The sequence below is a fragment of the Gopherus flavomarginatus genome, chromosome 3 (genome assembly GCF_025201925.1).
Source record: "Gopherus flavomarginatus isolate rGopFla2 chromosome 3, rGopFla2.mat.asm, whole genome shotgun sequence".
NCBI classification, from domain to species: Eukaryota; Metazoa; Chordata; order Testudines; family Testudinidae; genus Gopherus; species Gopherus flavomarginatus.
In genome coordinates, this window is record NC_066619.1 from 171,330,637 (window position 1) to 171,352,751 (window position 22,115).

The 22,115-nt window shown below is 41.7% G+C and overlaps 1 protein-coding gene across 2 annotated transcripts; it reads left to right on the forward strand.

Annotated features, from left to right (window-relative positions):
- The first annotated feature begins 335 nt into the window (after positions 1–335).
- Positions 336–21,768, forward strand: CASP6 (caspase 6). 2 transcript variants are annotated; one of them, XM_050946762.1, is made up of 8 exons: positions 336–465; positions 7,458–7,496; positions 8,716–8,758; positions 12,339–12,485; positions 15,916–15,992; positions 16,481–16,656; positions 19,056–19,215; positions 20,593–21,768. In XM_050946762.1, exons 1-8 carry the CDS (start codon positions 426–428, stop codon positions 20,829–20,831), a joined length of 921 nt encoding a protein of 306 aa, XP_050802719.1. In that variant the 5' UTR covers positions 336–425; the 3' UTR covers positions 20,832–21,768. The 2 variants fall into 2 exon arrangements, with proteins under 2 accessions (XP_050802719.1, XP_050802721.1); XM_050946764.1 differs by lacking the exon at positions 8,716–8,758 and having other exon boundaries at positions 416–465.
- The last annotated feature ends 347 nt before the right edge of the window (positions 21,769–22,115 follow it).

Here is a 22,115-nt window from a genome sequence, read left to right on the forward strand (position 1 = left end):
GCAGGGTCTTGGTTCACTACACTAATTAAAAATATAGGGGCCAGGTCTGAACTGTCCAGTTGGCTCCTGCCCCCTGAACCCCCCCAGTGCTGGTGCGGGTTGGATCTGGGGTTTGGTTCAGTCCAGTGATATAAAACCAAACGCCCAGTTACTGCGGCTAGGACCTGGTTGGATCATTGCTAGTTCTCTACCCCCCAGCGGGAGGAGGGCAGCTGACTGGACCGCACAACCCCGGACTGGGGCGCGCCCCCTGGATCCCCTCAGCCTGGCCCGAGCAGCACTGGCGGGAAGGGGCGGCGGCCACTGCAGGAGGGAGGCGGGCTAGGGGCGGGCGGTGCAGGAAGCAGCGAAGGAAGAAGACGAGCTGGGAAAGGCTGCGGCGTGTGTTCGGCTTCGGTGGGGGCGCACGTCGAGCCTTTGTGGCCATGGCGAGCTCCAAGCACCGGCGCATCGGCAGCAACTCGGGTAGGGCCGGCGAGCCCGGCTCCGGGCGGCACCCAGGAGCACAGAGAGGCGGGCGGGGACCGCGGGAGGACCAGGACTGCCCTGCGCCTCCTGGGCTCGGGGGTGGGGAGACACTGTCTCTAGGGGGTTGGGGGAAGGAACCTAAACCCCATAGTTCCCTGGGGGGGGGCTCCCTTTACTGCCTCTGTGCTCCGCTCCTGGGCGGCTCTCTGCAGGGCTCGGGCTGCTGGGGCGCGGGGGGAGGCCTGGCCAGGCTGGGCCGTGCAGGGCGGGCGACCATCGCCCGCTTCTTGCCCGTGAGAAGGGAAAGCGAAAGGTGAGAGCGCAGGGAGCCCGGCCCGCCCTTTGTCTCCGGCTCTCCCCCCAGGGCTGCTGCCTCCCCAGCAACACAAACAGCTTCAGGCGGCCGCCGCCCTGCCGCGGGTTCCTGTGCCTGCCGCTGCAGCCCCTAGGGCAGGGATCTGCTCTTCTTCGCTACACTCGGCGCTTAATTTGTACGGAAAGCGGTGCCCCGGGCTCAAGGAAATTGTTTTTACTTTCATAACTGATGTGGCAAGGGAGAGGTGCTGGGACTATGAACTGCCGAGCCTAGAGGTGCCAGGGCAAGCTCGGGCACGAATGAAACACTGGTTATGCTGCACCTAGTCTTGCAGTGCCAGGCAAACCAGTGATTCATAAACAACTGCCACCTTTGCTTGGCAGGGTTTCAAACAGGAGGCATAAAATGCCAGCTATCCACTACTTATTGATATTGATCGAAGGAGCCAGAGGTGAATTGTTCCCACGCATACATTGCACACTAAACTAACAGAATGGGCTGTATTCACGCTCCGTCAAACTAGTGTTTTCTTAAAATAAATGTAAGCAGGTTTGCAATGTATGCAGGGCCGGTGCAACCATTTAGGCGGATAGGCGGTTGCCTAGGGTGCTGAGATTTGGGGGCACCAAAAAGTGCCCCCCAATTTTTTTTTAAATGGTTGAGCAGCCGCTGCTGCTGGGACAGAGAGGGAGTCTGAGCTGCCGGTGGCAGCCGGCAGCCCAGGGTGTTCCCTGGGTCAGGGCGCCGCCGCGGCAGCCCACAGTCCAGGGCGTCCCCTGGGTCAGGGCGCCGGCAGCCCAGGGTGTCCCCTGGCCCAGGGAAACCCCGGGCTGCCGGCTGCAGCGGAGGTACACTGACCCTGGGTCAGGGCGCAGCCACCAGGACGCCGCCAGAGGGGGCGGCAGGCAGCTCTCGTGGAGCTGCCGCAGTGGTGCCTGCGGACGGTCGGCTGCTCGCACGGCTCCAGTGGACCTCCCGCAGACACCACTGTGGCAGCTCCACCGGAGCCGCGGGACAAGTGCGCGGGGCTGCGAAATTGCCGTCTGCCTAGGGCACTCAAAACCCTAGCGCCGGTCCTGAATGTGTGACACCTGTAGTTACTGATAAAGGTGATTTAACAGTGCTTTTAAAAGTTATTTTATTTCTCTTCTAAGAACGGTGTCATGTTTAAAATGTATAGCACCTCCTATTGTACCCTGTGCATGTAAAACACTTCTTAACACATGCATCTGTATTAACCGAAAATCAGTTAAAAAGGAATAGAACTCTGCAATGACTGTGCTCCCAGACCTCTTCCCCAACTGTGTTTTCAGAACTGGCCTGAGTAGTAGATTGCACAAAAGATTGTTTGTAAAAAACAACAAAAAAATACCCCCATAACCACCACCATCAACAAAAAAACCCCAACCAAACAAAATCCCTTCAAACTTCAAAATATTTACCAGTTATGCCATTGTAGTTACAGCTGTATAACCCCATGTGGACAAACTTATTTCAGTGTAAGGGTTTCTTTTCCAGTTTATCTTAACCACCTTCTCAAGCAACATATACTAAACTCAAAGAAGCCACTGTTGTACCAGAGTAAGGATTTGTCTATATGATCATTTTTGTTGGTAAAACTTTTGTTGGTAAGGGATGTGAAAAAAACACCACTCTGAGCAACATAAGTTTCACCGGCAAGAGTGCTGATGTGGACAGCGCTGTGTTGGCAGGAGAGGCTCTCCAGTCCACTTGGTTGGGAGTGGTTTAATTATGCCCACAGGAGAGCTCTCACCTGCCACCAGAGACCTTACAGTGTCATGGCTGTGGCGGTACAGTTGTGCTGCTGTAAGGTCTGTAGTGTAGATATACCCTAAGAGTGTTCACTTGGGGAATGATACCAGTATAACTATATTGGTTTTAATTCACACCTTAGCTTATTCCAGAATAACTTTCCCATGTATACAAGCCCTTAGTTTGCAACTAACTGAGTGGGTACACAATAATGATGGGTTTTTATTTAATATTGTATGGATTTTAGGAGCACCCCTCCTTTTAAAAGAAAGTTAGGATGGAGTGGGGTGTGGTTGCTTAGTCCTCCGTGCATGCTGTGGCATACTCTAGCACAGGCTAAAGGGCATCATTGGCACTGCAGTTGATTCAGAATGAGATTAAGGAGAGTGTAGCTTGCACTTTGAAATTTGCACCAGTGCTGTCTGATACATTGCCCTCTGCGCACACAATCTGCTTCTTGCCCTTGCAGGTACATTTCGTGCAGATACACAGCTGGCTGTGTGCTCTAGCAACCAAGCCAGGGGTCAGCAACCTTTCAGAAGTGCTGTGCCGAGTCTTCATTTATTCACTCTAATTTAAGGTTTTGCGTGCCAATCATACATTTTAACGTTTTTAGAAGGTCTCTTTCTATAAGTCTATAATATGTAACAAAACTATAGTTGTATGTAAAGTAAATAAGGTTTTTTAAATGTTTAAGAAGCTTCATTTAAAATTAAATTAAAATGCAGAGCCCCCCAGGCTGGTGGCCAGGACCCAGGCACTGTGAAGGCCACTGAAAATCAGCTCGTATGGCACACGTGCCGAATGCAGCATAGGTTGCCTACCACTGAACCAAACCCTGCCATAAGGCTACAAAGATTTAATAGAATCATAGAACTGGAAGGAACCTCGAGAGATCATCTAGTCCAGTCCCCTGCACTCAAGGCAGGATTAAGTATTATCTAAACTATCCCTGACAGGTGTTTATCCAACCTGTTCTTTCAAATCCCCAGTGATGGAGATTCTACAACCTCCCTAGGCAATTTATTCTAGTTAGGAACTTTTTCCTAATGTCCATCCTAAATGGCCCTTGCTGCAATTTAAGCCCATTGCTTCTTGTCCTATCCTCACAGGTTAAGAACAACAATTTTTCTCCCTCTTCCTTGTAACAATGTTTTATGTACTTGAAAACAGTTATCGTGTCCTCTCTCAGTCTTCTCTTCTCCAGACTAAACAAATCCATTTTTTTCAGTCTTCCCTCATAGGTCATGTTTCTAGACCTTTAATCATTTTTGTTGCTCTTCTCTGGACTTTCTCCAATTTGTTCATATCTTTCTTGAAATATGTCACCCAGAACTGGACACAATACTCAAGTTGAGGCCTAATCAGAGTGTAGTAGAGCAGAAGAATTACTTCGTGTGTCTTGCTTACACTACTCCTGTTAATACATCCCAGAATGATGTTTGCTTTTTTTGCAACAGCGTTACACTGTTGAATCATATTTAGCTTGTGATCCACTATGATCCCAGATCCCTTTCTGCAGTCCTCCTTCCTAGGCAGTCATTTCCCATTTTGTATGTGTGCAACTGATTTTTCCTTCCTAAGTTGAGTACTTTGCATTTATTTTTATTGAATTTCATCCTCTTTACTTCAGACCATTTCTCGAGTTTGTCCAGATTATTTTGATCCTATCCTCCAAAGCACTTGCAGCCCCTCACAGCTTGGTATCGTCCGCAAACTTTATAAGTGTACTCTGTATGCCATTATCTTAATCATTGATGAAGATATTACAGAAGATGAAGATATAACAGAACCAGACCCAGATCCGATCCCTGCATAACCCCACTCATTATGCCCTTCCAGCATGACTGTGAACCACTGATTACTCTCTGGGAACGATTTTCCAACCAGTTATGCACCCACCTTATAATAGCTCCATCTAGGTTGTATTTGTTTATGAGAAGGTCATGAGAGACAGTATCAAAAGTCTTACTAAAGTCAAGATATATCACATCTACCACTTCCCCCTATCCGCAAGGCTTGTTACCCTGTCAAAGAAAGCTAACAGGGTGGTTTGACACAATTTGTTCTTGATAATCCATGTTGACTGTTATTTATCACCTTATTATCTTCTAGGTGTTTGCAAATTGATTGCTTAATTATTTGCTCCATTCTCCAGGTACAGAAGTTAAGCTGACTGGTCTGTAATTCCCCGGGTTGCCCTTATTTCCCTTTTTATAGATGGGCACTATATTTACCCTTTTCCAGTCTTATGGAATGTCTTCTGTCTTCCATGACTTTTCAAAGATAATTGCTAATGGCTCAGATTTCTTCTCAGTCAGCTCCTGACACATTGACTTATGCCTGTGCCTATACTCATAGGAAAGAGGGAAAAGGCATTCCTGGTGTTAGAGGAGGGCCCCATTGTTAGTGAATCTGCTTCAGATGAATACAGCTAGCTTGTGATGCAATAGACAACCTCTGGCATTCAACTCATACCCTTGAACAGTCACCACCCACATGTTAGGAATCATTAAGTATAGCATCTCAGGTTGTTCCCTTCAAGCCAGTCATCTGTTTTTCTTTTTTCTTATTCTTAAGCCCCAGTGAGATTCTCAAAGTAACCATTTCCCCCCACTCCCATCTTTCCAGTGAGGACTGATCCAGTTGATGTTCTCAGAACATGCATACTGGTTCAGGCCCTGCACAAAATACATCCACAAGTACGTGCTTGTTAAACTACACAGTACACCTGTGGTTAGGGCACTCACCTGGGATGTGGGAAACCCAATCCATCCTCTGTTTGATGTGGCACAGGTACTTGAACCCAGGTGAGTACCTTGCCACCTGGATAGTGGGTGTTCCTCTCCTAATCTTTCCTTTGGAGCTGTTACACCTTAAATATTTTTGGAGCAGGACCTTGAACCTGATTCTCCCACTTCCCAGGTGATGCCCTAAGCAGTAGGCTGTAGAGTCACTCTGTTTCTGTGGCCTGGTGATATAGGAGGCCTGAGTTCCTGCTTTAAATTCCCTGCTTGATTTGCAGACAGGATCTTCCCACATCCCAGATGAGTGCCCTAACCACTGGGATATGGGATAGACTGACCTAGAAACATCCCACCACTGCTTGTCCCTGGCTATCTTTTGTGCAGGGCCCTAACTAGAAGGCATGTTCTGAGAATATCTAGTGGCTTGGTCCCCTTTAGGAGATTGTTTGAGAATGCCACCAGGTCTTAGGTGCGACTAGGACTTCAAGCAATTTGGTAGCACCAGCAATTCCCATAAGAGAAAACAATCTAGGCCTTAGTAAATACACCATTACCATGTGATTGCAATCATTGTTATGTTTTTAGTGTCCAAGGATTCACTTAGAGTTAACCAATAAGGAATACACAGATTTGAATAACAGTGAGCTTTGAAAGGAATGTTGTCACTTCATTTGTTCCAAATTTTAGATATTGTAAAAAAGAAACTTTTAGTATGAGATTTTCAAAGGAGCCAATGGAAATTTAGGTTCCCAGATCCTACTGAATTCCAAGGAAGTTGGGTACCCCTCCACTTCCCTGATATTCCTTTGAAAAATCCCATCTTTACAAGACTTATGACCAACAGAACATTTTCATTAATTAAAAAGTTAGAAACTTGAACACAAAAATACAAATGAACATTTTCTAGCAGTGTTTGCAATCCAAATACTGTAGAGTTTTTCTGATTGAGTATGTGAAACTCAGAGTAAAAGTGACTAGAAACTGATTAAAGGGAAATTAAATTAAGAGCAAGCAAGAAGTCCTCTTTAGTTTTCTTTTGCCTGAGACCCAGCAAACAAAGGGTCTTACCTCAGTCAGATAAAACTCAACACACAACATAGCTTACTTCAGCATAGTTCACCAGGAGACAATTCCTTTGTCTAGCTGTTCTCCCTTGAAGCTTATTTGTCTCAAGCCCACCTGCCTGATTCTTTCTTATCCTTTTCTGGGATAATGAGGAATTCATTAATTCCCCACAGCTTGCACTTCCCTGCATATCCCATCATTAAGCACATGTAGCAGTGGCCCTTCCTAAAGAGGAAGGTTAACTTTTCCTTGTCAACACTGAGATAGGCCCAATATCCTGATCACAGAGACCTTAGGTATGTTTTTTGGGAGAGGTTGGCAATTAAGTGGAAACTTAACTTGGAGCTTCCAAGCTAAGGAAAGGTAGTTTTTAAGGGAAACAATAATGTTTTTAAGGGTTGAGTGTACTTTGGCTGAAGTGCTACTTTATCAGCCTTAACTCCAGGTTTGCAGGCAAAAACTATTGTGTCTCTCATACACACATGCTCTCTGTAATAGTTCTTTTGTTGAGGATTCTGAACTGTGTCATTATGGCTAAGTTCAGCTGTGTCTACGTTAATACTTCTCAGCACTTCTCCCATCATTAATTTAGCACCCGTGCTGCAGTTCTTCTGATGGTAGCCACAGTGGACTTGCTAGTGTAGACAGGCTACAGGTGTTTCCTACACTGTTCTAGCTAACCTTGACAGTTAGACAACATGATGGTAAAAACACTGGCAACTGGTCTACACTAGCATTTCCACCATTGGTGTCACCAGTGGATATATACCTGTGCTAGGTCAATAATAGAAGAAATGCTAATGTAGACAAGGCCTTTGTGACTTGATTTCAATAGTAGGGTATTAATGGGGCAGCAAAGGGCAAAAAATAATCACAAAAGTTAACAAACATGGTCCGTCCTGCAGACAGAGAGTATCTGAAACACAGGTCAGATGATATTTGGCTGCTTTACAGAAGGGTACTATTACAGAAACAAATTATGAAAAGGCGTGAGTTGTGTAGTATAAAAATGTGCTCATATTTTCTTTTTTGCAGCTGATACATTGTATGTTATGACAGTGACATTGTTGTGGTGTTTTCAATTGCAGGGCAAATCCAGGTGGATAGTGGCCCTGCCAATACCAAAGGTACAGTAAAGTGTATTACGTCCATAAAATTGCTAGGTTAAAAAGAGTATTGTGGGCTGTCACACTTTTGGTAATATGGATTGTGAGATATCTTCAGATCGATGGAGACACTAACATAGAGGTGGGAGAAGATGAGAACAGGACATAGTTGACAGCTTTATCTTTAACCTCTTTAGAACACTAGGTCCAGCTCTGTATTCCTTGTACAATCAATAGTGTTATTAATTTCAGTGGGAGTTTTGGGTGTATTAACACAGCTTATGTACATATTTTATGCATTTTAGCTGAAGAAAGGGTGTGAGTTGTTTGAATGTTTTAGAATTTTTCTGTTAGTTGGATGTCCTTATACCGACATCACTTACTAAATTGTTGCGTGACACAGCTAACCTCAAAGAAATGCTTATTTTCAGGCTGATTAGATCATGTATTTAAAAGAAGTGCTACTATGTGCTAGAAATTAAATAGTGTGTTCAAAAGCGTGCACAGTTTTTGCATGAAATTACAGAGGATGTGTGTTAAAATAACCAGATGGATAGCTTGTCAGTTGCATATGCAGTGTCCATGATTGCAGATATACAATTTATGCATTTGCATTTTTGCAATTTTAAATATCTGGTCTTTTGGGGTCACATGTTTAAGAATAGCAAAGAGTCCTATGGCACCTTATTGACTAACAGACGTATTGGAGCATGAGCTTTCGTGGGTGAATATGAATGCATCCGATGAAGTGGGTATTCACCCACGAAAGCTCATGCTGCGATACGTCTGTTAGTCTACAAGGTGCCACAGGACTCTTCGCTGCTTTTACAGATCCAGACTAACACAGCTACCCCTCTCATGTTTAAGAATGGCCTCCAAAACTAAAGCCATAAGATTGTTCACCCCAATGAGCATTAATGCAAATAAAGTGATTTCATGCCTAATTATCTGGCCTGTGTATGAACTGCCTTGTTTATGTTAGCAAGTGTACTTTACAAATGGTTGCCTGTGCTCAACATATGAGTCCTTAAAAAAAGAAGTACTGGAATGCATTTCCAGAACTGTCACTCATATGTGATAGTAATGGAACCCCACCAAAAAAAGTGCTGGAATGGCATTCTGGGGTGTTGCAATGTGACAAAGTTTAAATTTGAAAATCTCCCACTTCCTAAGATATCAAATTTTCTTTTAATAACTGGGTTAGTAATTCAAACATCCTTTGGCTCTCTTTTTATTATAGGTGGAGACCAAAATGTCACAGAAACAGATGCCCTTGAGAGAAGGTAAACGCCTTCGTTTTAATCAGAACAACTAAAGAAAGATAGCGATGTGAAACCCATTTATGACTTGGTTTTTTTAAATCTTTGCTAAGAGCCGAAGCTGAGTACCCAAGAAAGCCCCCTAACATTACAGAACATGTGTATCAAACTCCTACGTATCAATGAAGTAGTAGTGTTAATTACTATTTTATTATGGCACCATCCAGAGGCCTTAGTAAGGATCAGAGTTCCATAGTGCTGGACAGTGAACATATACAAACAGTAGGAAGGGCTAGATTAATGAAGGGGACTTAGGCATTGCAACACTAACCTCCTTGGCAACCTGCTATTGAGTGGAATTCATGGTCCCAAGTTAGGTACTTGGGTTTCCCACACAATGCATGGGGAGAGTTAGAGTCCTCAGAATGGGATTCACTGGAGCCAGCAAGCTGATTAGGGAGCTACCTAAGATAGGCAGGAGTGAAATGCAGAAGAAAGGGGTGTGTTTAGGGCCCAGATCCACAAAGGGATTTAAGTGCCCAAGTTCCTGATTGAGGTGCTGTTGTGATCCACAACCCCCATGCTCTGCTACTGCCTAACCCTATAGGCGCCTAAATTCACTTGGTGCCTAACTTTTGCTGTAAAGGTCTGTTGGTGCAGCAAGTTTCTGTTTCTGAGTATGCCCACTGCTGCCTTACTCTAGGCATCCAGATGCCTAAATCCCAGCATAATCCTCCAACCAGGGGAAGATAGTCATTCCCCTAACTCTCTTGCTGGTAGGGTCAATGTAGTAGAAATAGTCAGAGCATGCCGACCAGATCCAGCCCCACTTAAAATCCAGCTGGAGGATAAGGAGGTGGTGCTGCCACTCTTACAACATTCAGCCCAGTGGCCGGTTAGAGCACTTGTCCAGGATGTGAGAGACCCAGTTTTAATTCCACCCTCTCTGCCTTGAGAGGGTGGGGGAGAAAAAATTTAAACAGGAATCTCCCACCTCTCAGAAGAGTGCTCTTACTTCTGAGATATGGAATATTCTGGTGGGGGTTTCTCTCAAGCTCTCCTATTGAAGCCCTTCCGCTTTGTATAAATAGGTTTAGTCACTGGGACAGAGAGAATGATAATGACTCTTCTAATCTGGTAGTTAGGGCATTCACCACCTCTCTCTAGCCCAAAAAATATTTAAGCGAAGTGGAACAGCTTCAAGAAGAGTGACTGAGGGAACCTGCTTCAGAATATTCAATAGCCAGCTGCTGAGGGCACTCTCTTGGGAGTGGGGAGACTTGTGGTCAAGTCCCTGCTCAAAAGCTGGGGGCATTCAATCCTCGGCTCCCACATCCCAGATGAATGCCCTGGCTTAAAGGACTAGCTCCTCGTCAGTTGTGAATGGTGCCTAAATGTTGGAGTTAGGCTCTTAATATCCCTTCTGAATCTAGCTGAAAAATCAAAACATTTTGTAAATGTCAAAACGAACCATTTCTAGGTTTCTACATTTTTTTCAACTAAAGCAGTTCACAAAGTCAGCATTAATTTGCCAAAATATTTTGGTCAGTCCAAATCTGCATTTTTTCAGCGAAAAAAGTTTCAGCTGAAAAATTTCATCCAGCTCTTAATATTCATGTGTGTGAACACACACACACACACACACACACACACACACACACACACACACACACACACACACACCCTCATTGCTGCCACTTCCCCTATTACCTGTTTTGGGAGCGTCTCTTTGTTCCTTGTGGTGGCTCTGCCCCCCGCCCATGAGAAACAGGTGATGCATGTCAAGAATAATAGGGATAGGAGAGACAACCGGCATGAAACTGCATGGATGTCACCACAACACAATTCTTTGGGATCTGAGCGCTCATTTGAAATTAGGTTACTCTATTAAAAAAAAATTAATGCACTATTTATATTTTAAAAGGATTAAAGTAAAAGGTACATTCCAGATATAACTTTATGGAGGCAGTGTGTATGTGATTAATAAGGAAGAAATACAGGGGAAACTATGCCCAGAACCAGTTCTACAGATATTGAGATGACATGCAAGAATTGCATATGTCCTCATACCAGCCAATTTCACAGACTTCATTCAACACCCATTCTCCAACTATTAGCCCATCAATTAACTTTTCTCCTCATCATCTTTCTTCCTGCTAGATAATATCCAGGACCCAAATGGCCCTGGTTATATATTTAGAACAGTCCACAGAATTTCATTGCAAGTTTGTTCTGCTTATCAGAACAATTAGCATATCTATATTATGGGCTACTTAGACATATGCACATACAATATATGACATATTACAAATCCATATAATACAAATGGTGGGGGCAAAGTGTGAGATAAAAGTTGCTCCTTCTGGCACATAGAGGCAGCAATATAGGGAATAGCGACTGAGAAGCAGCCTCCAGCTATGCCTTTGTTTATTGAAAACATGACATGGTCAGTCCTAGGGTGCCAAGTGTGATAGCCCAGATTGGGTCACACTGCCCTACAACTGGCTCTAGTCATGCTAGCTATTTTTGACAGGTAAGTATTTGGTTTCAGGTCTTCTCAGGTGGAATGTTTACTTTTGTTCCGATTTCGTGGAAGAAGCTATTTAAAATACTGCATATACTTCCTAGTGGGTGCTTTTTAGTATGCATCTCAAGTTAGACAAGGATTACTGTTTAAGTCCATAAGATAATTTCTTTTTTCAGTAGATTCAGATATGTTGTATGCACCAAATATTTATGGCTTGTATCCATTTTATTTTAAACTGTGGCCTATTGTGGAAATTTATTATTTAGAAGTCCACAGTGTCGCTGCTCAAGTGATTTGGAGGCTATAGCAGGTTATACCCGACATAGTTTTCCTATTGGTGGAGGTTGAATAATTAAGGAGAAGAAAAATGCCCTATCTTTCTCTGCCTGTTTCCCCATTCTTGATTTTTGAGTACTGAGCATGGTGATGCTAAGAGCAGAAATGCTGAATAGGACAGACTTGTAACTGAGTCACTGGTATTAAGTACATTTTGATTTCTTCTTGCTTGAGTTATTTGGATTACTTGCATAAGCATGGATGAAAATCTCTCTGTCCCACCAGCATAAGAATCTAACATCGCAATGTTGTCTTCGGGAAAGTTATGTGACTACTTAAACTGCCATGTTCATGTTGCATATGATTCAGTAAACAGTTAGTGCACACTTACATTATGAAAAGGTGTCTGCACTATGACTTTTAAAATAAGAAGTCTGGCTAAACTGTGAAACCTGGAGAATCAGTACTGAGTTCCGACTCCACTTTAATTTATCATAATGTACCTAGTTATTGCATTTGGAGTCTTCTGTCCTGGAATTCAATAGATAATCCAAGCAAACAATGAATGTTACAGATACATCTTTTTAAACTCAGAATTTACTGGCCTTTATCTACTGCAGCCAGTTCTTTAATGATATTTTTGAATGACTCATTTAATGTGCCCCAGATTTCAAATGTGACTAGGGATTTGGGTACCCAGCCTCTCTAGTCACTCTTGAAAATCTTGTCCGCTGAACATATGTAGGAGAACTAATAATTATTTATTTGTTAATTGAAAGGCATGTTCTGTCTTTGTAACAGCCAACCATTTGATCCAGCAGCACAATACAAAATGAACCACAGGCGAAGAGGGGTTGCTTTAATCTTCAACCATGAGCAGTTTTACTGGCACTTAACACTGCCAGATAGACGGGGCACACTTGCAGACAGAGACAATCTGAAACGCAGGTAAGATGATATTGGGCTGCTTTACAGAAGGATACTATTTTTAGATAAGTTAAAATAAAAATATGCAATTCAAAGTGATTTGTCATGGAAGTTATCTAAGCAGCTCTAAAATAACTGATTTCATTGACATAATTGTGACTGAAAGATTTTGCACAGTGCCCCATGATAAAAAGAGTTAAATACCTGCTTCTGCTCCCTTTGAAATAATAGGCAGAGCTCCCACTGATTTCAGTAGGGACAAGATCAGGCCCTATGCAAATAGACTATTGAGGTATAGGCAGCCATCAGGGCGAGGAAGACTAAGTGGTGATCTTAATTTTTAAAGGCTTTTTAGTATTGTGTGACTAAGCAGACAATGTATTTTTCTGTCTCATTATCATGAGGGGGAAAAATGGAACACATTTCTATAGGTTAATGTAGAAAAAAGGTAAACTTGATTGTAACATCACAAACTGGTAGGAAGTGCCAGGGAGAAGGTATAGTACCTGAAATTACTTTCAATTCACTTTTTGTAATTGATTAGATTTCAAGCAGATTGTGCCCATTTAATATTGTTTGGCAACATTAGTTTATCTTCTATCTCTAATCAGCCATCCAGTGATGGCTGGATGCAAATGTCTACTGTTGAGATAGAAGTTCTAAATATGAGTCTTAAAATTGTGCAGCTTATGGTAGGAGATAAATTGACTTTTGTTGATTCACATCTTGCACTTCTTGTGATTCACTAAACCAGTAACCAGTTTGAGTAAGTGATGTGAAGTTCAAATAAATCTGTTTAATAACTTATGCTGTCCAATAACAGAGTATTTCAAGGACAGGGTTTAGGGTAAGCAGATGTGCTCTATGATACAATTTCAAAAACTGACTGAAAAGTTAAGGAAGTTAAGAAGCCTTTATTCCTATTCACCTAGCAAGTGCACACAGTTCTAGCTGCTAGCAGATGCAAAATAGGAAACTGGTAGTTACCAAAAAGCAGCTTTAGGGAAGCAGGGCAGCTCTGCAGCCAAATGAAGCTCTAGGAACAATTGTGCTGTACATCCGTATGTTGATGTAGCTAACTCAAGGAGCCAGTATAGTCTAAGCTTAACCACATGCTATTTTACAACTATTTAGATATGCAAAGAGGAAGGGATATGTGACTTATAGAAAACACCCATGTCTCCTAGCACTAGTTGTCTTCCACTGTGGACTGCCAACAAATTTCAGACTCTGCCAACACTGACAATATTAGATATAGAGAGACATAGTAGGTGAGGTGTGTGACGGGTTTGATCACAGAAACCCCCTTTGGACTGCCACTTGATGTGCTGGGACTACCTCTGAGCCTGTTTTCCCTGGCAGCTTGGGACTTCAGAACCCTGCCTGGTTGTGCCGGACACGCTTGCTTGCTATAAACACAGATCCAGGTCTGAACCACGTCCCCCACAAGCTGCAGGTTTAACTGAAAACAGCTTAAGAAGTGCTCCTGGCTCCAGCACCCAGTGGGGCCCAAACCCCAAATAAATCAGTTTTACTTTGTATAAAGCTTATACAGGGTAAACTCATAAATTGTTTGCCCTCTGTAACAGAGAGAGAGAGAGAGAGAGAGAGATGCCCAGCTGTTTGCTCACCCAGGAATTAATTACTTGCTCTGGGTTAATTAATACGTAAAAAATAATTTTATTAAATATGAAAAGTAGGATTTAAGTGTTTCTAAGTAATAACAGACAGAGCAACGTAAATTACCAAACAAAATAAAATAAAACACACAAGTCTAAGTCTCATAGTCTAAGCTTCTTTGGCAGACTAACCTCCTTCTAGTCTGGGTCCAGCAATCACTCACACCCCTGTAGTTACTGTCCTTTGAAGGGGTTTCCCAGGGAATTATATAGTCTTTTCTCTTGTCGGTGGAAACCCCTCTCCTTTCCTGTGTAAAATCCCCTCCACAAGATGGAGTTTTGCAGTCACATGAGCTAGTCACATGTCCATGCATGACTCAGTTCTTTAAAGGCCGATGCCACTTTCCCAGGAAAGCTCAGATGTGGATTGGCATCTTTCAAAGTGCATTGTCAGCTCAAGTGTTTCTTGATTGGGCAGTTACAGAGAATAGTCTTTTCTTAAGAAGCTGATCAAATGCTTCACTGAGGCTACTTAAAATCAAACAACTATATAGCCAGTATTCAGAACTTCGAATACAAAAATGACACATGCACACAAATAGGATGAATATATTCAGTAGATCATAACCTTTGCGGAGATATGTTACATGGCCTATCTAGCATAAAATACATCTCAGTTATGTCATATTTACACTCATAAGCATATTTCTATAAAGCATTACGGAGTGCAACGTCATAAGGTGTAATATTTTTTATTGGACCAACTTCTATTTAGTGAGAGAGACAAGCTTTCAAGCCACACAGAGCTTTTCTTCAGATCATCCCCAGACTTGAAGAAAAGCTCTGTGTGGCTTGACTGAAGAAGAGCTCTGTGTGGCTTGAAAGCTTGTCTCTCCCACTAAATAGAAGTTGGTCCAATAAAAAAATATTACCGTATCATCCCTCTAATATCCTGGGACTGACACAGCTATAGCGACACTGCATACAATATTAGATGTAGTAATTAGAAACACGTGCCCCTCTGAAGAAGGGATAGCAAACCCACTGTTCCATTCACAAGAAGTGCAGTTCCACAGTGATTTTTGTTTTAGCCTATGGAACTATGCAACAGCAGCACATCACGGTGTTGAGGAAATGAGTAAAAATGGGTAAAGGACCCAGGCTAGGCTGGCATTGACCTGATGTCTATAAAGTAACCAGTTACAAGTGTAGTAGATTAGCACAGAGCTCACAAGGGAAGTGGCTGCATGTAACCTAATCAAAAGCGTAATACAGTGAAGTGGCATAGCCCAGCATCAGCGTATTTCAGGACATGATTAAGTTTTTATATTGTTTATATTCAATTTTTTATTTGATAGTATTATAACCCTTCCAAAAAAAAAGTCCAAAATTATCATTTTGGCTCATAGTTGACTGAAAATGAAATTGCATTTTGGCAAAAATGGATTTTCTACTTTATTTCACATATTGGTTGGTTTTCAGACAGCTCCTTGGGGGGAGTACCTCAATTATTTGTGTTTTTTGTTGCTCTTAACAGAATTCCTATTTCATAAGAACACGTTGACTTTATAAAACTACTTTTTTTTTTTGTTCTATGCATCTTTAAGACACTCCTGGGTATCAGGTTTGGGTACCATTACATGCAGCAAATGACCAGAAGTCCAAAGTGCAGATAATGTGATGTTTATTGGGGTTAGTTTCCAAGCAAGCATAGTCTGAAGCCCTTCACACCAGTCGGATTTATGTCTATTCCAAAGGGAGTAACAAAAGCTCTGGCATTTTTAGCATAACTCACAAAGGATACTTATTAAAATGTGTGTTTTTAATGATAGTTTGACAGAGCTTGGATTTGAAGTCAGATGCTTTGATGACCTTAAAGCAGAAGAGGTTATGCGGAACATTTATGAAGGTAGGAGATCATGTAGTAGGTATGTCTTAGCCTGCTTGCAGGAGCAGTTCTAGATAAGATTGTATTTCTCCGTCATTGTTAAGACAAGTTCACTGTAACCTGGATTGTTTCTCTTCTATGATGAAATCCCATAACATAAGAAGACTAAGGAACAGAAAATAAATTTTTATATCAGTAGAAACTTCATTTGTATTGCATTGCAAGTGTTGGAATTCCCAAGATGCATCTATGACCAACAGAAGTAGTGTTTACTAAGCACCTCTCTAACTTCCAGTAGACTGGATCCTCTGCTTGTATGGATCAGTATAGTTTCAGACTTCAGCAGAGCTATGCTGATTTACAGCAGCTGAGACGCTGGCTCAACGTATTTCAAATAGGACTGATTTGAGATTAAATGGCTAAATGTGGTTCTGAGTGGACTAATGGTGGGGTGTTTAATAAATACTCTAAGATTGCATAATCATCTAAACACAGTTCCACTATTTTAGTGTCAATGGACAACCACAGTGATGCTGACTGCTTTGTGTGTGTGTTCCTGAGCCATGGTGAAGATAATCACGTTTATGCCTATGATGCTAAAATAAAAGTTCAGACAGTGACAAACATGTTCAAAGGAGACAAATGCCCGAGTCTAGTAGGAAAGCCTAAAATATTTATAATACAGGTAAGATCTCTGTTCTTGAATTAGTGAACTTTTTTCCCCAGTGGTACAGAGGACAGTTTTTTGGGATAACTTCTTCTCATGTGGAAAAGGCGGTGGTTATTATGACACTTCCAAGAGGCAGCGTGCTACTAGTGAGAGGAAGTCTTGTCTGTGGATCAGCTTGTCTCCACCAGCCTCTGGCAACACACGTACTACCTCTCAGGCCTCTATAGACATACCTCTCTCTCTCTCGCTGCAGGTTAAAAATAGGCACATACCAACTCCATAGTCCTCTGAGCATCCCTCTGGAGTGCTCAGCCCGTTCCACTGCATGCTACTCAATTTCGCTACTCCCAAAGCAGCTTATTCAAGTCAACTAGGATCACCACTCTGCTTAACACAAAGCAGTTAAATATGTTTAAAGTGAAAACAAGAATAAGTTTATCATCAAAGAATAGAGATTCAAATAATAGAAATTAAGACTATAGGAAACACATGGTTACATATAAAAAAGTCATAACACGCTTTGTAGAGCCTAAACTTAACTAACGAGATTATTTCCTGATCTTCTGCATGATAGCTTAACCCAGTGCCTTTCCCCAGCATATTTCAACCAAGCTGACTGAAATCCCGCTTCCATAAGATCAAGACTGTAGCTTGTCTTCATGCATTGAAGGATGCTTGAGTCTCTCTCTGCGCCCCCAGATATACCAGACAAGAACTTTGATCGTCACCTCTTCTGAATTCTCTTCAAGCTCTTCATTAGCATTTAACTCAATTTTCTAATAGACTTCTATTGTAAAACACACAATGGTCCACTAAGGAGAAAAACTTCTCCAGAGAGGAGGCACTTGTTTCAAACCATGCTGCCTTTAGCTACAAGGCCTAAAATATATATTTTTCAGCATTATAATATACATTATATATATATATAACATCTTGCAATGATTGACATCCAGTGTGACACAGCTTTAAATCAGAGACTCTACGTGACCTCTTAAAGTGAACCCAGGGGATCTCTGTCTCTCTGTGCCCTCTGGCAGTTGGCATCAAGTGGTCTTTGTGTTACAGTTATGTAGCCTGGGTTGGAAAATCTTAGCCAGTGTACAAAAGCATTTGAGAATCAGTTAAATTGAATTTTTTGCTGCGCTAACTAACACAGGTAATAATCGTGTAATGAAGCTGCCAGTGAGTCACAATGGTAAAATTATACTGATACATGAAAGCCAGCTCAAATCAAGACTGCGTAGGATAGATGGCCAACAATTGTCCAGTCATTTTTTGGGGGAAGAGTTGGTGACCTTAGCTCAGATTTTTAGGTGACCACAGCTAGTACCTAGATGCCAGACTTAGGAAGGCTAAAGACTGAATGGGCAAATTCCATGAACTATATCCTTGCCTCATCAGGTGGTTCCCTCCTAGTCAAGATTGAAGTCCCTTGGCCTGATGCTGTTGGGAGTTTGTACTGCATGACCTATGCTTAACATTTTTATGTTTAAAAAAAAATAAAATCAAGCCTGTATTTGGAGCTCGATTAGTCCTGCACTATGTTGGCCTTTCCTGGCCTTTTAGCAAAGGAATTCTTGCTCCAGTGGGGTCTCAGATTGGCTGCATAACTCAAGATGAGTGACAGTGGCCAGGGCCTTCAGGAAATGAGTGGCCTCCATTTGCAGCAATCCTGTGGAGACCTGGCTGCAATTTAAAGCTCCAGCCCGTTTATAGCGCCTCTCCTCTAGAGTGAAACCTCCTTCAGACACAGAGTCCTGGCAGAATTAAACCTGCTGTTCAGTATCTTATACTAAGAGTAAATCCACTTTGGATTTTATGGAAGTAAGAGCAGCAAGCGGGGGAGAAGTTCAGTATCTCAACAGGAAAACTAATTTTTTAGAGGCTCCTACTAATGTAGACTCACCCATAAAACAAAAACTAGAGCCATGACCTAAAATCAATTCCACCCTTGCTGTAAGTTCATTTTCAGTGCAAACCAAGACATTAGTAGAAGGTAGTGCTGAACCCCTTGAAGTGTTGGAGGCGGCCGTGAGGAAACTTGCATCTTATTGAGTCCCCCACTCTGCTTCACTGACAATGCCAGCCTCATGCACCTGCTTCTCTCACAAGGGTATTCCCACACTTCTTTTCAAGCTGCTGCTTACACAGAACACCCTCCCTGAACTGATCTGTAAGGCTACTACCCTCTTCTCCTTCCAAAAGTGGAGAATAGGTCAGTATGGTGCCCATCGCTATTAAACGGCTTTCTTTACCACTGAAAGCCCTGGGGATGTACGAGCAGGACAAAAGGTAGTTCTTTCTGAACTTAGTCACATAAATGAAGAACATCTAAACAAACAGGAAGCACTTTTTGTTCTGTGATGGCTAACTGTACTTGGCAGATGAAAGGATTCAGCTTTTTCTCCTGCTAGGCATGTCGAGGTGATAAACATGACGACCCAGTCATTGTTCAGGATGCAGTGGACAGTATTGTAGACAAGTCCAGTGTCAATGAAACTGAAGTGGATGCTGCGGCTATATATACTTTACCTGCTGGTGCAGACTTTCTAATGTGCTACTCAGTTGCAGAAGGTATGTTGTTATTTTGCACTTAAGTTTCTAGCATCTAACTCCTGCAGGAGTTTTGCAGCTGTATCACTGCTGTTTCACTAAATATAGTAGGCTTGCAGAGTTTCTTCATCACACAATCAAAACAAGAATTCAAGTTTCTTAAACTCACCACTTTGCATGTCTGCATTAGTGGTGTTGTCTGCCCCGCATGGTGTAAAGGCTTGAGAATAAATGAAAATATGCCATCTAACTTGCAATGTTTAAATGACTTTGAACTCAAAGTATACTGATCACATCCCTATCAGTGAGCTACCTGTCAAAAGGAAATATTCTTCTTCACTTCTAGTATCATGTCATTTGGATGTGATTTCTTAAACCTCCTAACGCAGATGGGTGCCCTCCCCAAACCATCTCATTCCCAATCCTGAAGACTCTCCTGTAATTCAACAGTGGGTGAATTTACAGAACAGTTTTTGCTACTGAATCAATATTGCATTCAACTTAACATTACCTGATGTTGGAAAGGTATAAAAATATTAATACAAAATCTTTTTGCAAAATATTGTATAAAGTCAAAGGGCAAAATTAATCACTAATATGCAACTCCATTGACAGAAATGGAGTTGCACCCATTATAAATTATGAGGTGAGTTTAAAAAGACTGGCACTTTTCAACTTGAAAGAGAGACAAAAAGGGGGGGCTATGATAGAGGTCTATAAAATCATGAATTGTATGGAGAAAAAGTATTGTTTATCTCTTCACATAACACAAGAACCATCGGGCTCACCTGATGAAATTAAGAGGCAACAGGTTTAAAACAAACAAAAGGAAATACTACTTCACACAACACACAGTCAACCTGTGGAACTCGTTGCCGGGGAGGGGGGGTGTGTGTGTAAAGGCCAAAACTATAGTATATTCAAAAAAGAATTAAATAAATTCATGGAGAGTAGATCCATCAGTGGCTATTAGTTAAGATTATCAGGGATGCAACCCCATGCTCTGGGTGTCCTGAGCCTTTAACTGCCAGAAGCTGGGAGTGGATCACTTGATCACTCACTTGCCATGTTCTGTTCATTCTCTGTGAAGCATCTGGCAGTGGCCGCTATTGGAAGACAAGATACTGGGCTAGATCTACCATTTGTCTGACACAGTGTGGCTGTTCTTATTAATCCCAGGTTAAATCTGCTCATGCAAATTTGCCAACGTACTGTTTTTATCTCTAACATCTGAGTACCCAAGATAGCATAAACAGTGCAGAGACGTATATCTAAAACTTATCTGCAGTCCATGAACATGACTGGCAAGAAATAAATTGTGATATTGAAAGTTATTAACTGTGGCTTCTACTCTTCAGTTAAGGTTAAATGGAGTCCTATGCTCTTATTTCCCAATAGGTTACTATTCTCATCGTGAAACTCTAAATGGCACCTGGTATATTCAAGACTTGTGTGAGATGATAAGAAAGTATGGTTCTTCCTTGGAATTCACAGAACTTCTCACTCTAGTTAACAGGAAAGTATCTCATCGCAGAGTGGATATGTGCAGAGACATTAATGCAATAGGAAAGAAGCAGATTCCTTGTTTTGCCTCAATGCTGACTAAAAAATTACACTTCCCTCAAAAATCAAAGTAGATTTGCCCATCTGTGAGAATGGCATCTTATTCAGATTCACTCCAAAAATGAAAAATATCTTCATCACTTAATCTTGTAGTCTAGAAGATCACTGAGTGAAGGAGTTGTTCTCTTGTTCAGTAGTTTATACCATGATTTTCGATGGAGCTAGAGAACTGCACAGTTATTCACATCACATCATGCATTTCCTCAACAGGCCTATTTTCGAAAATGCTGGGATCAAATTTCAGGAGCCATAATGTAAATACTTAAAAAAACCACCTTTCTATATTAGAAATTACTGCTTTGTTATAATAAATCAGCATTGCAGCAACAGCAATCTCAGGGACTTTTGGGAGAAATAATTGTAACACTGATTTCTGTGTAATAAAAATTGCAAGGTGCTCAGATCCCATGGTAATGAGGGTCATGCAAGTCAAAGAAAGCAAGCACTTTTTAACCAATTTTTAAAAATGTTCTGACTTGCACTTGAATGACATTGTGTCTATTTTCTAACTGCATTCTAGCATTTTCTAACTTTTTTCACAAATTTTTAAAACTGCATTAGAGTATAAAAGCTTTTTTTTTGCACTGACATTAATTTATGAGGAGTGCAACTAAGGTATATTTGTAATTTTTCTGTATCTTAAATATTTAACACCTACAACACATTAAAATGTGCAATGTATGTTTCACTAGACTCCAAGCCTGTGTGATATTTTGCCTTCAATTTTAGCGGAGGAACTGAACATCAATGAAGCACTGCTGTGCTTGGGCTCTTCCTTACTAGATCAATACCGTCTCTTCACTGAACTTTAAAGAACTGCTGTAGTTAGAAAAATGACAGTATGGGGTTCCATTGATTCTCTCTCTGATTTACACAATAATTATAGTCAGTTCACAATCCAAGAGACCTACCATCAATCAAAAGAAAAAACAAAACAACAAACAAAGAAAACCACCCACCCCCAAAACACTATTCTTTCTGCCTTTTACTTCATCAAGAATAGGAAACTCAGATTGACAAATTTATTCTGCATTATTTTAAATACCTCTTAGAAATTTGGAAGTCTTCATTGCTTGGTCAAATATTTTCCCACAATCTTTGAATATGGGAAAATAACATCTTTAAATAAAATGTGTATTTAAATTTATAGTACCCTGAACACTGCATGCCAAACTTTAATCTATTACTGTAATAGCTCCCTGAGTTTATACTAGTACTAGTCAGAAGAGCTATGTACAAATATGTTCTTCAGCCCCCTGAAGATGAGCATACATGTGATGCTGTAAAAATTAATACAC